This window comes from Enhydra lutris, unplaced genomic scaffold (genome assembly GCF_002288905.1).
Source record: "Enhydra lutris kenyoni isolate GAN:26980312 unplaced genomic scaffold, ASM228890v2 scaffoldscaffold25, whole genome shotgun sequence".
Lineage (NCBI taxonomy): Eukaryota > Metazoa > Chordata > Mammalia > Carnivora > Mustelidae > Enhydra > Enhydra lutris.
The window spans coordinates 5,575,250-5,598,467 of NW_019154109.1; the positions used below are offsets into that span (position 1 = coordinate 5,575,250).

General features: G+C 53.1%; 1 protein-coding gene across 1 annotated transcript in view; it reads left to right on the forward strand.

Moving 5' to 3' along the window:
• The window catches only part of LOC111151125 (leucine rich repeat containing G protein-coupled receptor 6), a 116,354-nt gene that overhangs the window by 17,520 nt on the left and 75,616 nt on the right, over positions 1-23,218 (forward strand). The window contains exons 2-4 of the mRNA XM_022508913.1: positions 8,905-8,976; positions 11,960-12,031; positions 20,320-20,391. Coding sequence (XP_022364621.1) covers positions 8,905-8,976; positions 11,960-12,031; positions 20,320-20,391 — 216 coding nt within the window. The remainder of the gene's footprint in view (positions 1-8,904; positions 8,977-11,959; positions 12,032-20,319; positions 20,392-23,218) is intronic.

Here is a 23,218-nt window from a genome sequence, read left to right on the forward strand (position 1 = left end):
TAAGTGGCAATCGGGGGCTCCCTCGTGTGTTTGTCCATGGAGATAAGTGGAGTTGCTGGGTGGGGAAGGGGAAGGGATCCTGATGTGAGAGGAAACCTTCCATCTGGGATGTGGGGGTAGGAGGTATGTGACTCTGAATAGAGGGGTGTTTCTTCCATTTTCCACCCAGACACACCCTGTCCCTTTATCCAGTGAAATAAAGGCTAAAGGCAGCAGGACCAGGAGCCTCAGCTAAACAAACAGGGCTCAGGGCTGTGGTCTGTGCACAAAGTGGGCCCCACCTGCAGCTCTCATGCGGCCCTAGTCCTTCCCACCTGTGCCCCCTCGGCTCCCCACCCCACCCAGCCCCTCAGGGATTTCCCCAGTCTGAGGAGAGACACATAGTTCTTCCCCTTGGGGAGGTTTCTCCCAATGGGACAGCACCGTCCTCTGAGGTGCTTCAAGTCTGAGAGAGCAGCCAGTTCACACCCATACACCTCCGTGCACAGAAATGGTGCCCTTCTAGGTGGAGTTAGAGGTGGGAATGAGGGCTGGAAAAGATGCTGGCAGGTCAGGGGAGACCAGAGCTTGATGAGGTGGCCCTGTGACACTCAAGCCTCTTGGTCCCAGCACTTGTCACTCAGGCTTGTAATTGTCCACTCTTGTCAATGTCCCCACTGGACTGGGTTCCTTGAGGGGAGGGATCATATATTATTGGACTTTGTAGCTTCACCACCTAGCAAGCCCAGTGCCTGGTATATAGTGGGTGCTCAGCAAATGTTGGTTGAAGGACACATGACTGGATAAATAAATGTGTGGATGAAGACTGGAGGCTTCCTGTAGGAGGAGGCACTTGAGCTGGGTCTCAGTGAATGGTAGAGGCAGGCAGAGGTGCTCGCGGGTCGTACTGGTTGCTTATTTACTCTGTGCCAGGCACTGGCTGAGCACTTTACCAGTGGGAAAACTGAGGCAGAGAGAGATGAAGTAATTTGCTTAAAATCACACAGCCGGTAAGTGGCAGAACTGGGAAGCAAACACAGGTTCACCTCCAGAGGCTGTTACTGGTGCTGTCCAACATCCCTGTGATGAAGGACGTGCTCTAGATCTGCGCTGTCCATTGTGGCAGCCACTAGCCATGTGTGGCTATTGATCCTTGAACTGTGCCTAGTGGAGTTGAGGAACTCAATTTTTAATTGGACTTCACTTTAGTGAACTTAAATTGAAATAGTCATACATGGGTGATGGCTACTGCACTGGACCGTGGAGGTTTATGCTGCCTCTCAGGAGAAAGAGATGAGAGAAGGGAGTCCAGAGACCGTCCTCCCCAGCTTCCAGAGGCTCTGTCCCTTCATGTTCACGGGCTGTTCTCAGACCACCCTGCCTGGGCCTAGGACGCCTGGGTCCCTTTTAACTTCTCCACTTGTGGGTGGCATGGCTTGGCCGTGGGGGAGAAGCACATGCATACACACATTATGCAATCCCTGGGCCATGCTTCGCTCATGAGGGCCTTCGCCTGGCTCTGGGCATGTACGAGAATCAGCTCCCACCAGCCCAACTCTTGACCGTCCAGTGCAAGTTCTCTGAGGGTCATGACTAATCACCTGGGGTGGAAGGAGGACTTGCACCTGACCTGTTGTAACACTTCTGACAGGAATTCAGGGACACTGGGAGCTACCCCAGCTTAGCCACTTTGCCCCACAGAGCCAGAGATATCCCTTAGCCTGGGATGAGCCTGACTCCCTCACAAAGGGATTCCCCTGCAGAAATGAGGGTCAGAGCCCAGCCCAGAACTCCAAATCTATCCCCAGTGCCTGTCCCCTTCTTTGCTCTGCCCAGGCACCCACACCTTTGACATGCTATTGCTGTCAGATTTCCCCCTCCTTTGTTCAACAAGAAGAAGTCAGAGCCATAGAGTTTGGTCTGAGGTTGGTTCTGATCGCCCCAAAACGTGTTTTCCCAGATCTAGCATCTTTGAATGGGAGGGACCTCTCCTGGGCCTCTTCCCTTCTTGGCCTTCTTTCTCTGCCATCAGAACTTGAGACCCACGCCACACAGATGAAGTATCATGATACCCAGGAGTGACTTTCCCTGACTTCTGTGGTCTTTTAACCCAGGGCTTTAAAAAAAAAAAAAACAACCTTATACTTTTCTTTCACCTGACTTATAAGAATGTCTCCTTCCCTCACCCTCTCTGCCCTGCCTTAATAAATTGGGTCACCTGAGAATGATCTGGGTGTCCTGGCTCTCCCTGGTTCTCTTCCTTGTGCAAGCCTCAGATTTGGGGAGCAACTACTGGGGATTTTCTTTCCCTTTACAAATGAACCCCAAGTCTAGGAGGCCATGCCCACCCCGGCCACCCCTCCAGCTTCTCGTATGCTGTCCACTACGTCCCTCCATTCCACACCCTCTTGCGTCTCCAGGCAGGCTGGAAAACGTGCTGTGCTTATTACAAACAGGGGAGCTGGGACATAAAACAATGAAGCAACAGTACTTGTATTGAAAACTACAGCATTGTTCTCACGTAAGACTTTGGGCAAAGCCTAAGAGAATGTGTCCCCGCTGCCTTGTGAAGACAGATACATTTTATCCTGATTGTAGTACTCTCCCTTGTTTGGAAATCTGGGAAAATTGCAGAAACCCAAGAGAACTTTGTGTCAACTAGTGGGTTTAGAATCTCAAAGAGGACAGCTGGTATCACATCATTTCTGATAAGGTCGTGCCACCTATAGGGGAATCAGCTGGGCAAGGGGAAGCTGCTTTAGAAAACCCAAGATCAATGTGGTGGGGTGGCAAGAGCATTGCCCTGGGGTTTCGGAGACCTCATTCTCACTGCCATCAATTTGCTATGTGACGTTAGATCACTTTGTCCGGCTTTGGATCTGTTTCCTTGCTTGTAAACTGATTGAGTGCAGGAAGAGGAAAGCACCTTTCCTTCAGGGGTGTTTGGAAAGGCATGGGGTGTTTTGGATGGTCACAACAACGAGGAGATGCTACCAGCACCAAGGAGCAAGCTCAGGGTTGCTAACAGCCCTGCGGTGAATGGCCAGCCCCGTCCACTGTGCCGACGAACCTCCACCCCCACTGCGTAACATGGGGTGTTCTCTGGGTGCTTTCCACTCAGAACTCAGTTCTGTAAGCTACTCATGTCTCATAAACATCCCACCCTCGTTTCTGTCCCAGGAAGCCATGCTGGTTTACCCTTTCCCCCTTCTGAGCCTCTGTTTTAGTCTTGAGTCTAGACACACAGCTCAGAACTTAATTGGGATAGTGGTTGAGGGAGTCACTTGTAAACCACAAAGCAGAATACATATGTGGGTTTTCGCTGCTACTCTGTGAGTAAACAATCCTTCCCCAGCAACACTATAAACTCTTGGAGGGCCCAGACCCTTCCCTGTGCTTTGTCTCCCTTCCGGGATGCCTAGCCTTATGCTAGGCACACTGAAGCCAGTCAGGAAAGAATGATCTGTAGGGATTGTGGGTCAGGGGAGAACCTTGGTATTGGCTTCATTGAACCAGCTTCCCTGATTCCAGATTCCACATTCTTTCCCCTTTCCCCTGTCACCTGCTTCTCTTGTTGACCGAGGAATTCAGCAAGTGTTTCCTGAGTGCCAGATGGTTCCTGGGGCAGCCAGCCTGTCTACTGGCCCTTTTCAGTGGGAGGGACTTCCCCATCCCCCTCACTGGACAATTTCTACCCTGGCTCATCCTGTTCCCCGTCAACCCCCAAGCTGTCTCCCATCATAGCAGGAAACGTGCCAGGCCTGGCCTGGCCCTTGTGAGGAAGGGATGTTGTGGCAGCACATTAGGCCCTAACCAGAGACTGTTGCCCTCAGAGGAAAAGCCCAAAAAGAAATCTGAAGGTTCACGGTAGGTGCTTCAAGAGATCCTTCAGAGGATGACCTCACTTTTACCTTCTCTAGACGATGCTAGATGGAGAGACGAGTGAACATTGTTATCAACAGGCCCCATGGGTTGTGCACCAGACTGGAACTAAGCACTGACTAGGTTCTTTACAGAGGTTTACGCCCTTAACATATCATTGGGAGAAACTCAAATTAGACAACAGGAGGAACTTCCTAGGAGCAAGGTTGTCGGCCGCAGGAAGAGAAGCCAAGGCAGGATCATCGATCTCCAGTAATACATTCATTTGCATGTCTACTGCACACCCCTAGTTGCCAGGTATCCCGCTAGGATTAGAGGATACAGAGAGGTCTAAGATGAAGTCCTCACCTTGAACTCATAGTCGTATGGGTCATTACATACTAATCATTATAATTTAGTTAGATGAGTATAATATTAATAAGATCTATTAAGCACTATGTTTGTTTTACATTTAGTAACTCGTGTAATTATTGCTACAACTAGCGTGAGGTAAGTACTGTTATTATCATCCCTATTTTACAGATGGGAAAATGGAGCCTTAATGTCAAGTGGCATGACCAGAGTCATGCCGCTAATTAGCCTTGTGCTGGTGTAATAATGAAGGTGGGTACAGCACTAGATACATAGCAGAAGCTCAGCCATCATCGCTGAGGGAGCATGTACAGAATATTGTAGGTACCCAGAGGATACCACACCAGCTCTGCCTCCAGGGGCTGGGCAGGGCCTCGTGGAGGAGGTGACCTTGGGGAGTTATGCCTGGGGACAGGGGCTTATCTCCTACTCACTCTAACTGCCCTTCACCTGGCTGCAGAGACGGGCAATCTTAGCCTAAGGTGGAGACAGTGTCGAAAGGGCCCTGTTTCCCGGGCTTCTTCTCCAGCCAGGTGGGGACGGTCCTCCCAGGCCTGTCCCAGCAGAGCCCAGGGGCTTCACTTTTCTCTGTTTCTTCTCCCAAAGGAAAAATGCAAAAAGAACAACTTCACCAGCACCCTTGGGTATCAGCCAGATTGCCAGGGGGTAGGGTCCCCTATTGCCCCACCCCCCTCCAGTTTCGGGTCTTGCTGCTGTCTGTCCCCTTAGTTCCCCAGCATCCTCCCTCTTATCAAACCCTGTTCCTCGTCTCCATGGTGACACTACTGCCTCACCCAGCTTCCTTGGGTGGTCTGGTTGCCTCACAGGGTAAAACTCTGAGAACATTTTCCTAATGTGCAGCCAGAAACTTCCACTTCCTGTGCCCAGGGCTGCCCCTCTCCTCGCCTCCCTCCCCTCCCTCCCCTCCTGCCAGCCTCGCCCCACTGACCCTCTCCTGCCGCCCCCCCAACCCATGGTTGTGTCCAGCTAGAAGAACATATAGCCCCTCTGAGTGCAAGAAAACTTCAGAATGGGGTTGCAACCCATCCCCTCGATTCCCCCGCAGTTTGATTGAGAGAAGCAATTTGCAGGGCTCAGTACAACATGAAAATGTGGTGCCTCCTGTTCAGAATTTGTTAAGGATTTCAAACCGACAACAGCAGAGACGGAACGAAGCCGGACCCTTCTGAGTGTGTGTGTGTGTGTGTCTAACTACACCGGTCAGCTCTCATGCCCAGGAAGTTGGTCAGGCGACCTGTAGTGCGTGCGCGTGCGTGCGCGTGCATGCGTGCGTGCGCGTGCATGTGAATACGCATACGTGCGCATGTGTGTATTCGCAGTGGCCAGGGAGCAATCGTAGAGGAGGGTTTGTTTCGGTTCAGGCATCGTGTGTCTAATTCAGCCACAAGTTGGACCCCCAGACAGGGTCACTGAGGGACCTGTGCCCCTTCCTGGGGCCAGGAGATAGGCCGGAGAGGAGCCCGGAAGCCAAGAGAAGGAACCTGGCTTGCCAGAGGTCACACAGCCAGAAAAGCTTTCCAGCCCCAGGAGTGAGACTTGGGTGAGCCTATTTGTTTCTCCCAAAGAATTTCTATCTTTTAACATGTGATGCTCTGAGAACGTTTATGACTTTTAACAGTACGCTAGTCCAATGTACACATTCTAGATATGCACATGTCCTCACACATGGCACATGCGTGCCCAGCACCCTACAAGACAGGCACACCCAAGAGCCTGTATACCCCAATACAGGCCTCCCCCACCTTGTAGATACTGACAAGTTCATACAGCCAAGCAGATAACGACCACAAGCAAACCCCAGCATCCTCCTCTACCCCCCAGGATTGGATGCCCTCTTCTTTGTCCTGGGTCCAAGCATGGCCTGAATGTGCTCGCTGGCTTGCACAAGGACAACTGACCTCGCCCCCCCCCCCCCCCCACCCAAGGGAAGTACTGTCTCAGAACCACCACTTCCCAGGATGATCCCTGTGTTCACAGTGCCTGCATGTGGCTCCCCCGCCTGCCCAAGACTGCCCAGGCGCACCTCGCCCCCAAGCAGGGCCTGGTGCCTCTTGCCAGGGCCCTCCGCTGTTCCCTGGCCTGTGGCATCAACTTGGAGGATCTCAGCTCTGAAACCTGCCCTGCACCTCCCTCTCTCGGCTCTACGCATTCCTCTTCCTCTCCCTTTTCTGGGCACGAGCCCTACCCCTCGCCTTTTTTGAGAGGGCCAGGTCTGAATGGGGCTCCCCACCCCCAGCATTGGAAATCCACCCTCCGGTGCCCCTCCTTACTGAGCCCTGCAGCTGGGCTGTGTGTTGTCTTGGGCAGGATGTGGGGGCGGGCTGGGGGGTCCAGGCCCCCTCCTCCCCAGGGGAGAACAATGAGGCCGCTAGTTAGGGTGGGGGGGCAGAGGGAATGGGGTGGGGGCATGGAGCCACATCAGAGCCTCTGAGGTGCGGCCCCTGGAGGGACAGCTGAGTGATGAGGTCTGAGTCACATGCCCCGTGTGCTCCTTGAACTCCCGCTGCCGTTCCTGTGGAGACACGTCCAGAAATGCACAGGGTAAATATTTAGAGGTAATCGTTTTTGGGGCACCTTGTGCCTCCCTGCCTGGCTGAGAATGAGCCAGGCCCAGGACTCAAAGGGGAGGAGTCCAGTCAGAGGCAGGTTCTGTGGGCCTTGACATTCCTTCCCCTGCCGCTGTTCTATGCACCCTCGCGTCTTCACCTCTCCACCGGAAGCCCAGGCTAGTGGAGCCTAGATAAGGCCCGAGAACCAAACTCTGACATAAAATCCATCAGTGAACTCTCTTGGTTCTGCTCCTTAAACCATGGCCATCAGCACACCAGCCCCCTCCACCCCCTCTTCTGCCTAGCCCTCTTCTGGATGGGACAGGCCCAGGGATGGCCCTCCTGTCCCCACATGGAGCAGAGAGGGAGCTGTGGACAAGAAGCATCCCTGAGTTCAGCAGGCCAGTTCCTTGGCTCCTCTCTGAACGGAATGTCTTCCTTCTTTAGAGGACATGGCGTCCAGAGTCTAAGCTTTATCAAAGATAAAACATTTGAGACTAAACAGTCTTTTTATAGATTGGAACTGGGCTCCCAAGCACACATTTCCCCATCATCTCTAGCCTGCCTTTCTGAGCGTCCACATAAAGCACACTCATTTCTTGGGGGAAAAGGGAGACACTCAGGTTTGACAGCAAAAGTGCATTCCTAAGGAAGGGAGAAAGCTGTAGGCCGGCCTGGGGGTGGTGCCCAGCCATCTGGTGGTCTGGTTTGGACCCACCTCTATACCCCTCAGGGAGGGTGCTGGCAGAGGCAGGAAGCAGCTGTTAAGAGTTTGAAATAGGATGGAACCCAAATGTGTGAGAGGCACACACATGAAATCTTGAGACGTCATTGCTCACCCAGACACAAGCAGAGAAGGAAATACTAGCACAGTACATGACCAAGCAGTGAAAGCCCAACTCCTGCCCACTGAGCTCCCGGGCCTGTTGGGCTAGGACACTTGCCCACAGGTCACCGAGGGGCGGATGGCAGGAAGAAAGCAAATACCGTGTATACTATTTGTTAGGCAGTCTGTAAGCACTGGCTCGTTTATAAAGCCCTTAGGAGTTTGGTGTTATTCATCCCATTTTTATGGATGAGGATACTGAGGATACTGAGGTCACAGTGGTTAAGAGCCCAAGGTCTGATAAGTGAGTAGAAGACAGAGTTGACCTCAGGGCCTTTTGACTCCAAAGCCCAATGTTTTTTCCTTTTTGTTTTCTTGCATGTGAGATGGAGAGGACAAAGGAATCTACCGTGGGGGTGGTGTGAGAATTACATGGAATTATTTGGTTAAAGATTAGCCAGTGACTGACACAGTAGGCCTTGTGTCAGCTGTTAATATTGTGGTTCTTTTGTGTTGAGGTATCTTTAGAGGACAGTGACCCTGAAGCCACCCACTGGGTCTCTCACGGGATATGGGAAGGTTGGAATGATCCAAAGTAGGAGTCCTTGGAGGAATCAGGATGTGCATCGAGAAGCTAGGCATCTTTGGGGACATGCTAGAGGTCCTCTGGTAGCAGGAGTGTACGGGAGGAAAGCCAACAGGAAAGCAACTGGCAGAGAACACAGAGGGCAGCGAAATCCCGCTGGTTCTGGGATTGAGTAATAGGATGATCCCACATGGCCATTGCGGGGATGGGCACACCAGTGCATGGATATGCACGAACTGGCTCCACAGAGCATAATGGCAGTAATCTCTAGGCTTCAGATTCCCCTTTGGTTAAAAGAATGCATGAGGCATCACATGTATTAAGTGACCCCTCCCCTCATGCTCTGAAACTCTGCAGATGATTCTCTAGCTTCTCCCATTATAGGGAGGTCAGCCTCCTTCATAGTCCCAACCACAGTCATTCTTGGGGGAGTCTGGCTGAGGGAGGAGAAAAGCAGAGGGCAAAGTTGGAAACCATGGAGGGAATGCACACATATGGACCTGGAAAGCCTGACTCCCAGCCCAGTGCTCACTCTTAGAGACTGCACCTGCTCCTGCTGGGCTGGCTTGGGAATTCGATGGCACAGTGTGTATGTGTGTGGGATGTGCTGTGGGAACGGCTGGAGCTCTCTGTGGGTGTCTGGACCTGGACAGCACGGGTTGGGACTAATGGGCGGCTCACAGCTCCCTTCCTGTTTTCTCTCCATGCAGAGACCTGAGCATGAACAACCTCACAGAGCTGCAGCCTGGCCTCTTCCACCACCTGCGCTTCCTGGAGGAGCTGTGAGTAAATGTTTCATGGGATTCAGAGGCAAAGCTGCGGGACCACTGGTAGCTGTAGGAGCTAGGGCTCCCCAGGAGGAGGGCTGGAACTCAAAGGGAAGGGAGTGGTAAGCTGTTCTTGCTGGTACCCTACTAGCCAGCTGTGAATCCCAGGTGCTGTGTGGGACCACGTGGTATAGGACTCTGAAATCTGGCTCTTGGTCCTCCCTGAGGCCAGCTCTTACCTGCAGCTTCCCCTCTGTCAATGGTGTCTTCTCTTCCTGAAGGTCATCTTTGACCTGCTCCCATCCCTGCGTCCAGCTACCAGCCACCCCCCAACCCCCTGTCCCGGTGGTTCTTTCTCTGCAGTGTCTCTTCCCTCCACGCCTTGCATCCCTATTCCCACTGCACCAGCCTCCTCTCAAATATACTCTGCCATCATCGGGGGCATCTGCCCAGCTCGAGAGCCTTCTCTGGGTCCCCAGTGCCCAAAGGATCCACTTCTTCTTCTGCTTCTTCTTCTTTTTTTTAAAATATTTTATTTATTTATTTGACAGAGAGAGACCGAGTGAGAGAGGCAACACAAGCAGGCGCTGGGCAGGGAGCCCAGTGCGGGGGCTCGATCCCAGGACCCTGGGACCATGACCCGAGACAAAGGCAGATGCTTAGCAACTGAGCCACCCAGGTGCCACCCCCCCTGCCAAAGATTCACTCCTAAGGCCTCTCCCAGCCTGGCCTAAACCTACCTGGTCAGCTTTGCCCCACTGAGGCAGTCATATTTACTATTCTGGTTTCCCCTCCTGCATTTGAGCCAGAGACTTCCCCTCCAACCAGTGTCCATCTTCTCAGGCACAAACCATTCCTCTATCACTGGCGAATACATAGGCCCGCTACTACCTCCACCAAGTCCTCCCCGGTTAATGCCTTCCCATAATGGCTGTTGCTCTCCCTCTGCGGTCCTTGGGTCCTTGGACTCCACGGGTGCTCATGAATCAGTGATCTCTTCGGTTAGAGTCACTCTGCTCCCAATCCTTGCATTTGTCCCAGCCCTGTTTCTGTCCTCCAACCCTTGTCCCCAGCCTGCTTTTTCTTGGTTTTGCACCACTATGGATACTCAGGGTTCTACCAAGGTTTGCTTAAACTGCACAAAGTGTGGACTCCTGGCCCTGAGAACATTCACAATTCCACCCCACCCCTGGCCCTGCGGCTGCCCTAACTGATTACCCATCTCCACTCTAGACAGTGCAACCCCAAGATGTGGTCAGCCTGCCCCTGCTGGAGTTAGGATTCGGTCAACCCCCAGGGCCATGGCTGGGTTTTCTAGACTCCATACTTACTGAGCTCCCCCTCTGTGTGAAAGACAAGCTCAAGGTGCTCTGAGGGGAAAACAAGATAGAAATCCAGGGAGCTTCTAGGTGAGGCATTAGAGCTGTGCCCCAGCAGGTGAGCAGGGGAATCTGTGTTAGGAAGTGGTCAGGGTGCAGGGGTAGGGGAGCTCTAGCCTGTGGACAGGGAATCCTTCCTGGAGGAGGAGTGTTAAGCCAGTGCTCAGAGGAAGTGACAGAATTGGAGGCAGCAAGGGGCCCTCTGAGGTGGATGTGCCACAACGTGGGTGCGAGTAGAAGCAGGTGGGAAGGCTGAGACGCTGGAGCACATGACACCCACGGCGCAGTCTGAGGACGGAAGGCTCAGCTTTCATCTTCCGTCCCTGAGAGGGGCTGGGCGCTTTTAAAGGTTCCATCTAAAGGATCTTTCCATGGCAAATGGAAAGATTCTTATTCAAGATAGATTTTTAAAAAAGATTTTATTTATTTGACGGAGATCTCAAGTAGGCAGAGAGGCAGGCAGAGAGAGAGAGAGGAAGCAGGCTCCCCGCTGAGCAGAGAGCCCGATGCGGGGCTCGATCCCAGGACCCTGGGATCACGACCTGAGCTGAAGGCAGAGGCTTTAACCCACTGAGCCACCCAGGTGCCCCTAAAGATAGATTTTTTAAAACGAAAACAACTTGGGGTGCCTGGGTGGTTCAGGCGTTAAGCGACTGCCTTCGGCTCAGGTCATGGTCCCAGAGTCCTGGGCTTGACCGCGGCATTGGGCTCCCTGCTCGGCGGGAAGCCTGCTTCTCCCTCTCCCACTCCCCCTGCTTGTGTTCCCTCTCTCACTGTGTCTCTCTCTGTCAAATAAATAAATAAAATCTTAAAAAGAGAGAGGGAAAGAAAGAAAGAAGGAACAACAGCTTCTGAGGTGTGTCAGCCCAGCCTGTACACCCACAGCCTCCCAGTAGGAACCGAAGGACACCATAATGTGGGCGACTTGGGAGATCCCGAGTGCCTTCTGCATCAGCCATCGTTCGACGCCACTCATTCTGGTTGGGGCATTAAGGATATTCTGTCACATTTGCTCCCCTTTAGAACTGGCAGTCACCCCATGACAAGCGTGGAGACGCTTCATTAGACCCGGATGTTGAACTAATTCTAAAAGCCCATTTCCTAACCCTCCTGGATTAGCGGGGGTTAGCTGTGTCATTGAGGGCATGGGGAGGCATGGTCCCACCCTGTGTGTACCCAGCCTCCCCCCGGTGACAGGATGCAGAGCAGCTCGACAGCTGAGGGCAGCACGTGAGTCATCCAGGTTAGCCGGGGAGAGGACGTGGCGCTGCAGGGCGGACCAGAGCCTAGAAGTGGATCAGGTCTAGCTGACAACACCAGGCTCGGCCACTGCCTGTTTCTGTCACCGGTAGGGGAAGTGACTTGACCTTTTCTCGGAGCCTCCAATTCCTCCTTTGAAATTTGGAGAGAATTCTAGGCACTAGACAGGGTTATTGTACGAGTTAAGTGAAAATGGGCATGAAGCAATGAACACATTGGTGATATCAGTAAATGGTGGTTATCACCCCATCCTCCCTCCCAAATCCCAAGATGCTGAGTAAGCGGGCGGGGGGGAGGTCCCCCACTCCTCCCATTTGGGTTCCCTGCTGACATCACTGACATTTTCCCCTGGTTCACAGGCGTCTCTCGGGGAACCATCTCTCACACATCCCGGGACAAGCGTTCTCTGGCCTCTACAGCCTGAAAATCCTGTAAGTACATCTTCCCCGTTTTCCCCAGAGGTGCAACCCCGAGAACTGTGGGCAGGTCAAGCATTTGTAAGCCAGGTCTTGGTTTGTCACTGGCTTGCCTATTCCCTCATCTTTACTTTTCATTTTAATTGTGATTTGCATTTCTTTGTCTTCACGTTTTCTATAACAGACATTCTGACTTATAAACATTTCATTGCAGCTGATATGGCAACCCTCCATGGAAGTCAAGTATCTTTATTTTTTTTTTTCCATAATGTGAATAATGACCAGAGAGGCAGGTCTTTGCTCTCCCCTCATGAGACCTCTTGGGCCAGGAGAGGAGGAATCCAGATTGGATTTCCTTGGCCATTTTTCCTCCTGAGACCGAATCTTAGTCCCTGTACCTACGTCCCTGAGTCCCCATTCCCACGGTAAATATTTCGCTGCCCTCTGTTTCCATGCTTCGTCATCCAGCTTCCTTTATCTTTCCTTTAAAGCAAAAGGAAAGTGAGAATTGGAGAGGACCTTGTGTTAGTGCACTAACTTACCCACTTGTTATTGAACTGATGGCCCATTTTAGAGAAGGGGAAACTGAGGCACCATTTTCTTCCATCCCCATCCATGGCTCACTTTGTTCCAACCAAGACTGTTTCCCCCGAGGCTTCCATAATGTTCTTATAAGGAGTGAGGATAAAAGGCCATAGGGGAAAGTGGATGCATGGGGTCTGAAAGTGGATAGGAGAGGTTCCTGGGGAAAGCACCTCACCACAGAGACGAACTTGATAAGAAAATGAGGATCTTGACAGCTGATTCTGGAGCAATAGAACGAGTGTTAGGAGCTTCCCTAAACTGGTGAGCCATTCCCCAGCTCTGCTGCTCCCTCAGTCCTCACTTGACCTGCAGATCTTCTTTGTATGGTTGAGCAGGTGGTTTACTGCACAAGAACATCGGGCTGAATGGGTACGGAGAGGCTGAAATCCAGTCCTATGCCTGGCTTGGGTCTCGTCTCTAGCCACCTAGAAAGGAATATCTTTTTCGAATGTGCTCAGAATTGTTTATGGGCTAGCAATGGCCTTGGCCCCTTGGCCTGTGAGATTCAGTCTCTTAGGGGGTCAGCAGTCCATGGTCCATGGCTAAGCACTTTCTTCCTTTTCATGTTCCTGGTCTTAGAACCCCTCTGGCCCTTTGCCTCTCTCTGGATCTTTTGCCTCCAAGTCTGACTCCCAGGCTGTCCCAGTCTCTTGTCCTTCCCTTTGCTTCTGCAGTCCCCATGGGTCCTGTGGGTTCTCTCTAGCCTTGGTCTCCGGGTCTCTCCCGTCTTCCCCTTCTCTGTCTCCCAGCCCTTGCTTTCTGTCCCTTTGCCCCTCTGTGCCCCACCTCTCACTTCTCCTCCTTCCTGGTTCTCCTCTTGGTCTGTCTTGATCCCCATCAACATCACTGCCCTGGGGTGTGGGGAGGCATCCCAAGCCAGACACAGAGCACAGGCAGCCTGCTTGGTGGCGTGTCTGTGCCCAGTGGCAGGCTCAGGCCTGCAGCGGGGATTAGAGCGCGGGCTCTGCTTGCTGGGCCTTCAGAAGATGTGAGACTCCTGTCCCGTTCCTAAGACTCTGGCTTAGAGATGAGCCTCCTCTTTTTCTTTGCCTGCATTAGGCAATAAATCAAAGCCTCCGAGAAACCGCAAGCCTCCCGCCCCCTTTCTGCAAACGGCGCCCTTGGCTCTGGGAGCTGGGCAGCCAGGAGAGGCAGCTGGTTGGAGCCAAGGACAGCTGGACTCCCACTCCCCACTCTGCCATTGACCCCCACGTTGCCCCATCCTCCGAGACCCCAAAGCCTGGTCCCCCAAAGCCTTCGTGTCAGTTCTTTGCCTGCAGAGTTCTCTACTTGAGAGATGAGTTGGGTGGTCTTGGGAGCTTAGGCTCTAACTCAAGTGCTTCAAAGCAGAGGATTCCTCCTCCTGCATCTGGGCAAGAAGGACTTTCAGATGTCTCATGTGGGTTCTCTTGCCGCCTTGTCCTTCCGTGCTCAGTGTTCAGCACTGCAAGAAAAATAGAGCAGTAAGGGGCGCCTGGGTGGCTCAATTGGTGAAGCATCTGCCTTCGGCTCAGGTTATGATCCCAGGGTCCTGGGATGGAGCCCCAGGTCAGACTCCCTGCTCAGTGGGGAGCCTGCCTCTCCCTCTTCCTCTGCCCCTCCGTCCTGCTCCTGCTTTGGCTGTCTCTCTCAAAATGAATAAAATGAAAGAGCTTACAAGCCTTTTGTAAGCCTTGGTGACTTACAAAAACAACAATAACAACAACAACAAAAACAGAGCCATAAAGCCCACTATCTGCATAATAACCTCTTTTTGTACCAGGAAACTGTCCCTTTAGCTACTTCCCTGTCTTCTCAAGGTCTGAGACTCTTACGGGAACTGCATCTTCCTTTCTTGGAGGCCTGACTGTCCCTATAGGACACTTTGCCTCTTTCCTCTCGGAAGCAAAGGACAAAGAAGGGGGGATTCCCTCTCTGATCTTCTAAGTGCCGGTGGCAGACCCCTCCCTCCGTCCTTCCCATGGCAGCCCCACGTTTGCCCCACGCCTGCCCTGGAGGTGTTACTCTTGGATCCTCTCCTTCCTCTGCTGCTTTTCCAAGTCTTGGAGCCCACAGGCTCTGGCCAGGCTCCTGTGGGGAGAGCCAGCCCTGCAGGGGATTTCCAGTCTCATGCCTTTTCTCCAGACTGTAGGTAGGAATGTCTGTCCTCTAGAGTCGGGTAGTTGAGGCCCTGGGTTCACTGCCCTGTCCCATTGCCCTCGTCAGAACTGTCCTAAGGGAAGCACAGTTCTTGGGGCTGCTGCTGTGTGGGAAAGAGCCTGGCCCTTGGAGGGCTCCTAACATGTGTGCCCTGTCAGGGTGAGGGGATGGCAGAGGCTGGAGCTCCTGCATCCTGACCCACAGCCTGAGGGCGAGGAGCTGGCCTGTGAGGGAGCTGTCCTGCCCTAAATGGCACAGAGGAGGAAGAAGGGGCAGACAGAGGGAGAGAGAGAGAATGGGGTGGGAGAGCAGGACAGAGAGGGAGGGAAAGAGGAGAGGGATAGAGAGAGTGTGTGTGCCCCAGCCACCTCTTCCCTCCCCACAGCTGCCTCCGTCTCCTCAGCTGCGTGAGGTCTGAGCCTTGGTGCCTTTCCTGCCAAGGCTGCCACCTTACCTATGTCAGGCGGGTCTGGCTCATCTGGAAAGACTCTTGATGGGCCTCAGTTGTTTCTCCCCAGACCTAGATCTGGGAAATGGGGGTTGACGGGTCAAGGACTTGCTTCCCGTTCATGCCCCCAGGAGGCTGGGCAAGAGATTTTCCCCAGACTACCTATGCCTGGTTTGAGCCCCAAATCTCTGGGAGGCCGTGGTTTGGGGTTCCTAGCTCATGCTGCCTTGGTGAAGCCTGAGTCTCACAAAGGGCAGCCGGCTGCGTCGGGAGCTGTGGCTGATCCCATCCGAAGGCCACCAAGGGGTGGGCAGCGTTAAGTCCCTCTCCGGCCCCATCCCTGAGAAAATCTCCCTTGGCTGTCCTCTAGTGTTGCCCTCTTCACTCTGGACTGGACAGTCTTCGATTGACATGGACTGTGTTTACTCTCCCCCTGGCTGGACAGCAGCCATGCGTGGCCCAGAGTTGGGCTTCCACTGGTGTTGATGAAATGAATTGGACTGACCTAGGGAGGAGAGACTTGTGAACTGTTTTAGAGTGGGGCCTTCCTGCCTGGCTCTTGGGAGAAGGATGCTAGAAGCTGTAGGAGCCCAGGGAGATCCTCTGAGCTGTTCTTCTCCAGGAGGTGGAGCCTACCGCCCTGGTCCTGTCAAATGACTGGATGTCAGGAAGTGGGTCTCCGGTGCAGCAGATCCCAGAACACAAAGGACACTCAGACTTCCTCCGTTTTCTTTCTTTCATTTATTTATTTATTTATTTTTAAAAGATTTTATTTATTTATTTGACAGACAGAGATCACAAGTAGGCAGAGAGGCAGGTAGAAAGGGTGGGGTGGGAGGCAGGCTCTTTGCTGAGCAGAGAGCCCGATGCAGAGCTCGATCCCAGGACCCTGAGACCATGACCTGAGCCTAAGGCAGAGGCTTTAACCACTGAGCCACCCAGGCGCCCCCTCCCTCCGTTTTCTTACCTTTAAAATGGGGACATTGGAATACATTTTCAACATTTTAACTGCAAAACCTTAAAACCCAAACACCTCTTGCAGAAGTCCCAATATATAAAATAGATGGAGGAGGATTTCTCTGGTCACAGTGGATGAGGGGGTGGGCAGCCTCCAGGCCCCATCTAACCCACCCACCCCAGTGACCCCCAAGGCCTCTCCACAAAACCAAAGGAAGGACCTTTGTCAGCCATGGGTGGATCGCCTCTCTGGAACCTTCTAGCTATTAGTGCTCATGGTTCCTGCCCCCAAATGCCTCTCTAAACAGAGAGAGACTCCCCAGCGGAGCTTCACAGGTAACCAGGGGAGACGTCTCCTAGCCTAGGGGTGAGGCGGTGAGGCTTTCCCTAGCCTAGGGGCTGCGCATTAGAGTACCTGGGAGTTTGCCTAAAATCCCCTGCCCAGAGATTTGGCCCCGGAGATTAACTGGGCTGCCGTGTCGTCTGCACGTTGGGATTTAAAAAAAAATCTTCCCAGGTGGTTCTAACGTGTAGCCGGGGTTGAGACCCAGTGCACTGGACAGACTCTGGCTCACCAGGCAGAACCAGGGCCAGCGAGAGGAGCAGGGAAATGTGGTCACCAAAGCAGTGACCTAGGAGACGGAATTGGGTCTTAGTCCTGATTCCGCCATTAGTTTGCTTTGTAATTGAGGGCAGGTCACTTCCCCTTCCTGAGCTCCAATCTCCTCATTGGGAAAACAAGGGGGCTCTTCCCTTCTAAAGGTACTTCCAGCTTTGATGACCCAGTTGTATTTCAGTAAAGGAGTGATGGTTGGGAAAGGAGGCCAGGAACAGCAAGGGGGGGACAGCGCCAGGCCCAAAGCCAACCGCCATGCTGTCCTTCAGGTTAGTGGGTTTTGATTCCATGAAAGCAAGGTCTTTCTTGACAAACAGATCGGACTGCCTGGCATGGGATGAGTTTTCTGGGACGGCACTGATTTCCCTGGCACCGGAAGGATGATTGTGCTCTGCACAGGTGCTACAGCATCTTTGTTGGGAGAGTGGTACAATTCGGAGACCATAAAGTTCTGTCTAGATCGGGGATTTGACAGAGGAAAGAGTAAGGGGATCTGAGCAGTTGATGGGGTAGAGGTGCATTGCGATGCTCAGGGGAGGTGGGCTTCTGCCTGCTGAATGACTGGATGCAGGCTCAGGGGCCCTTGGAGGGGTGGGGGCCTGTGAGGTGGCCTGAGCAGATTGTGTCCCTTCCTGTTTGCCAACCATCACTTCTCTGTCTCCTTGCTCCAAGCACTGTGAAGTCTCTGGACGAGAATCAAGGCAGCCCCCTGAGGTCCCCAAGTGAAGTTCCCACTCTTGAGATGCAAGATGTCGATGTGTCTAGAAGGATAGAAGTACTAAGCAGGATGAAAAGCAGGAAATGTCTTGGGTCCCTGAATGTTGTAACTGAGCAAGGGATTTTGCATCATCTGGCAGCCTCTTCCTTTGAAAGATGAGAATATTGAGGCCCAGAGAGGGGGAGTAACCTACTCAAGTCGTCCAGCATGCGATAAAATTTCATCAGAATACATCAGCTGGCAGGCTGAGTGCCTCCTCCGCCGTTTAATCAGTGCACAAGGTCATTATCATCATCCCCAGTTTACAGATGAGGAAACTGAAGCCCACAGAGTTTACGTAGGAGCTTGCAGGCCTCACACAGCTGGACAGAGGCAGAGCTCAGGAGCCAAATCCAGGGCTGCGTGACTTCAGAGCCTGCCGAGAGACTGCTACACTTTGAGGAAGTCTGGGAGGCTCAGTTTTAAATTCTACCTTTTTTTTTTAAGGTGATTTTTAATTAATTAATTAATTATTTTTAAGTCGGGAGTGGCAGAGGGAGAGAGAGAAGGGGCCCAGTGCAGAGCCCAACTCGGGATTTGATCTCACAACGCTGAGATCACAACCTGAGCTGAAATCAAGAGTCAGACACCTAACCAGCTGAGCCACCCACATGCCCCTAATTTCTACCTTTGAAGCAAAACTGTAGTTGGAAAAGCCCCATCCTGGGCTGTGTGGAGCCTGGCTCGGAGGGGCCCAGGGAGTGTGGTCCTGTAGGAGCACAAAGTATGAGCAGGAGGGGACCCTGGGCACTGCCTCTTCCTGTAGCCTGACCCTTCACTTCATGCTGCGCTCAGTCAGCCTCAGGGACAGGGGCAGGGGAGGACCCCAAGCTCAAAGCCCCAGTTCTCTGCAGTCCTCAGCGTCTGGCCCTCCCTCCTCCTTCCTCAGTTGGCCGGCATCAGGCGCTCCTCTCAGTCTCCAGGCCCACAGTGAGGCCAACGTTCTTTTGTTCTTGTGGTGCTGTGGTTTGGTTCCTCTTTGGGATTCTTATGTATCTATAAAGGGGTTTTAGGAGAGGTAACGGGGGTGGCTCTGACCAGGACAGTCACATAGGAGGTGTGGGTAACTACTCGGTGCATTATCATCCCCCTCCGCATTTTGGGGCCCTCGCTGTCCCCTGCCATGCTGATGGAGGCCAGGTATATGATGGTTAGGTATTTGGACTCTGGGACCAAACCCTCTGGGATAAGTTTGAGTTAATACGTGTAAAGCTCTATGACCAGGCATGTCAGCTGCTACTGTTTTCAACTTAAAGATTAGGAAAGGAGCTATTCTTCCCGAAGCACAGCAGCCTTCCCTGCGCGATCCCAAGTGAGATGCCCATCTCTGCTGAGCTTTCCCCTCTGAAAGATTGACAGGCTGCCTTAAGGAGAGGACAGATGCTGTACCCGGCACACAGTGGGACTCCCCGAGTGCTCCTCTGCTCCTGGTTCCTGAGGCACCTGGCCCGTCCGGATGCACCCCTCGTCTCTGGGGCCGTGTGTGGCCCTGGGGGCCGCTGGATGGGGTGCAGTGCGGTGCAGGCAGGCTGGGTTGGGGGAGGGCCTACTCGCTCTGTGGGGGGCACTGGGCAGCTTCCTTCCTGACTCTTTAGCTATTCTCTGGACTCCAGAGTGCCAACCCCCCATGTGCCCTCCTCCTCTCCATTGCTGGGACCCAGCTCTCCAGGCGTCCCTGTAAAGAATATTTGGATGGTAATGCCACCCGCGGGCTTTCCTATCCTTTCTTCACTTGGTCAGGAATCCTTGCTCAGGGCCCTACGTCTTAGAGTCCGTGTGCTTTGGAGTACCTTGTTCAAACATGTCTGAGGCCAGCTGTGATGCTTGGGGCCAGCAAAGCCACCCAGAGGGACAGCCCAGGCCTCCATGTCTCCCCTCTGTGTGCTCTCTGACCCTCTGCCCTGCGCATCAGGTTTCCCAGGTGCCCAGAAGAGCTCCAGGACTCCTATCTGTGGGGTAGTGCTGGGGTCCTGTGGCCGGGCCAGTTCCAGAAGCGCAGCCTGCCGAGTGGATCAGGTCCACTGGCTGGCACATTTCTTCCGCGGGACCATGAGATGCGGCCATCGGAATAGTGATCGCATGCTGATCTGGGGTGCCTCACTTTGTCTCTTTAAAGTTTTTTTTTTTTTTTAGATTTTATTATTTATTTATTTGACAGACAGAGATCACAAGTAGGCAGAGAGGCAGGCAAGAGAGGGGGGTGGTGGGAAGCAGGCTTCCCACCGAGCAGAGAACCCGATGTGGGGCTGGATCCCAGGACCTTGAGACCATGACCTGAGCCAAAGGCAGAGGCTTAAACCACTGAGCCACCCAGGTGCCCCACGTTGTCTCTTTAGACATGGCTTCCACAACAACATATTTGCTGGGATCCTGCCACCCAAGGGGTGAGGGTCTTGCCCTCATCCACATCCTCCCCTTCCCCAAAGACACTTCCAGCCTTTCAGTTGCACAGACAGGGACTCAAGCCTGGGGAGAAAAACCTGCATTTCTCCGCGTCCTTCCTGACCAAACTGTGGCAGAATTGCAAGTGTTCTGACTTCCAGCCCTTCTGCTTCTCCATGGTCCTCTTCAGCCCTGCCTCATCCCAGAAGCCCTCCTGAGCCCCGCTCTGGCCCCACTCACAGCTCGCAATTCCTCGGCAACCTCTGGACCCCCCTGATAGGACAGGGCACTGGACTGGGACTCTGGGGCTCAGAAGCTGGGGCGAGAGGGAGGGGTCTGGTGTGGCTCAGGGGGTCGAGGGAGGACCCCCCAGCTGCACACGCTGTGTGGGTCCTCCAAGCCCTTCCCTCCCCTTACAGGATGCTGCAGAACAACCAGCTGGGAGGAATCCCCGCAGAGGCGCTGTGGGAGCTGCCGAGCCTGCAGTCTCTGTGAGTCACTGGAGGGCTGGGCTGGGGAGCCAGCTTCCTGGGGCCTGACTCACAGCCCTGGGCCCCCTGCCTCGGCTTCCCCTCCTTTCTGCGGGCCCCCCTTTCTCACTCCGTGTTCCAGACAGCATGCCGCTCCAGGCTTTGGTTTTTTCGGGGGTTGTTGTCATCAGTGTGTGTATGTGTACACTTGTGTGTGTATTTGGGAAGGAAGGCCCTAAGCCCGGACCCGAGGACTGTGGGAATGGGACCTCCCTAGGTGGGGCCACCAGGGCAGCGGTCCTGGGCTGTCTGGCATTCTGCCATGGAGCCTGGGGCAGAGTTTGGAGACTGCCACCCCAAAGAAGTGTCATGAAGGAGCTATCTCCCCCACCTAGTCTGCTCTAGCCCCCAGGGCTTGCGGTGGGGGGGGCAGGTTCAGACACCCATCTCCTCTGCTTGTGGGTGGGACTGTATTCAGGGACTCACTGGCCACCCAGGACAGAACCATCTCTTCAAGGAGCCCTGCAGTTCCTCTCTTGCCCAATAGGGGCATCATCGAGGCAAGACTGAGTCCAAAGGAGGAAGCAGAAACAGGTGCTATCTAGTGATGTAAGCCCGCCAGCTGGGATCCTCTGGGCCAGGAGCTGCGTTTTTTTCATTTTATTCACGCAGAGCCCATCTTGGGGCCTGGGTCCTAGCAGGTGCCTAGTACAGGCCCGCTTTTGAATTTCCAAGTGCATCTGCATCTGATGGGAGAGTAAATAGATGTTTTGGGAGAAATCAAAGTTGAGAGACAGGCCTGGCCATAACATTTAACCATGGGGGAAACCGAGGCGCAGGTAACACACACTGTGTTAGGACGAAGGCCTCTGGCATCCTCAGCCTGTGGGTTCTTCCGTGGTCCCTGCCCAGTCAGATGTGTCTGATTCTAAACTGTCCTGATTCTCCCCAGGTGGAAGGGTGAAGGAGGTAGAAAAGTGGCTTTCCTTCCTATAACCTGTATTCAGGCTCCACTGCACCATAAATAGAGGGGTCCAGCCGTGGTGGCCCTGGCCAGCTGTCTGTGCCACACCCATCCATGGTCCGGACTTGCCTCTCCTACCCCTGCCCTGGTCATCTCCTACCCTCTTCCTTCTGTGTCAGCACCCCAGCGCCCCCAGCTGCCTGACTGGCCGGCCCCTGCCTCCAAGCACTCTCTTACCTGCTCACCCTTCATCCCAACAAGTGCTGGGCCTCTGGTCCCGGACACTTTTTCTCCCTCCATCCAGGTCACCACTGAATGGGGCAGGCAACCCAGCATTTCCCTAGAGGCCAACATCAGAAGATCAAAGGCCAGAAAATCCTATGCTTGATCTCCACCCCCGAGTGCAGACTAAACATTTGCTTAGGGCACCAGCAGAGCAGGGGCAGCCAAAAATGGAGGGGTACGTGTGTGCAGAATTTGACATTTCATCCAGAGGATCAAAGAGGTATTCATAAGGGGGAAAAATAAAATTTTGCTGGGCTTCACACTTATTTTAAGGTTAAGTTTTGTTTGTTTTAGTTGTGATTCACATCTTTTGCCTGTTTAGGGGTTGTCTTGTCTTTCAGACCAGGCATGAGACTTTGGGGCTCTCAGGCCATTTCTTCTGCACTTTCTGAGAGATGGGCAGCCCCTGTGGCTGGGGGACCTAGGTAATTAGCTTCCCTCTGCAGCCCTATTACTCCCTGTTGTCTGGGTGGGTCAGGGGAGGGCACAGAGGCCAGCCCCCCACTTCCACAGTCTTAAGGCAGCTGAATAGGTTTTGCCTTTTGCAGTCCGGTGAGGAGAGCACTGGCCTGTGAAGCAGAAAACTTGGCTTCAGGTCCTGGCTCTGATCCTGGCTACTTTGTCACTTACCCTCTCTGTGCCTCAGTTTTTCCACCTTCAAGTTGGAAGGTGGCCTATCTCACAGGGTTATCAGGAAGACCAAATATATAGTAAACAGGAGAGGGATTTGTAGAAAGAAGACTCCACACAGCTGTGATGTGTGGTGACGCTATTATGACATTATTCACTTAACTAGTCATTGATCTATTTATTCTACGCATATCTTTTAGACTTTGCTGGGGAGACAAAACCTGACTTGCACCTTGAAGGAACAGTAAGTGTCAGCTGGGTGAAGAATCAGGGAAGGACATTCCAGGCAGAGGAAATAGCACATGCAAAGGCACAAAGATGAGGAACCCAGTAAATTCTGAAGACTTTACAAGGAAGTGAGTTTGGCTGAACTGTGTGTGTGTTGAGGGACTGGTGGGAAGGACAGTGCTGGAGAGCGATCTGGAATTAGCAAGAGGTAATGCCTAATGAGTAGGTGTGGACCTTGCTAAGAATTTGAATACTCATGAGCCACAGGAGAATTTGTAGCAGGAGAGCAGTGTGATCAAGTTTGCATCACTGAAAGATTACTTTGGCAGTAGTTATGGAGGACAGCCTGGAGGCGTGGAGCCAGTAAGGGACTGGTGAACCCAGGGAGCTTAATGGCAACTGAAGAAAGGCAGCACAGAAGTATCAAGATGCTATGTCGTCAGGACTCTGGATAGATGTCCTGGGTTGGCTCCTTCATTTACTACCTGTAGGACCTTGAGCAGATTAGTTAACCTCTTGGCTTTCATTTGTTTAGCGGTAAAATGGAGGTGGTGTCTATGTACCTCAATAGGATAAAATGAAATGAGTTAAAATACCTGAAGAAACAATATTTTTTGTTGCTACTACTACAGTTATTACCAGTAGCTGTGGTATGGACTGGAGGTGGGAATTGAAGAGGAGGAGGAGTCAAGTGGATGGGCATGTCTCTGGCTTCCACATCTGGGTGGACAGACAGACAGG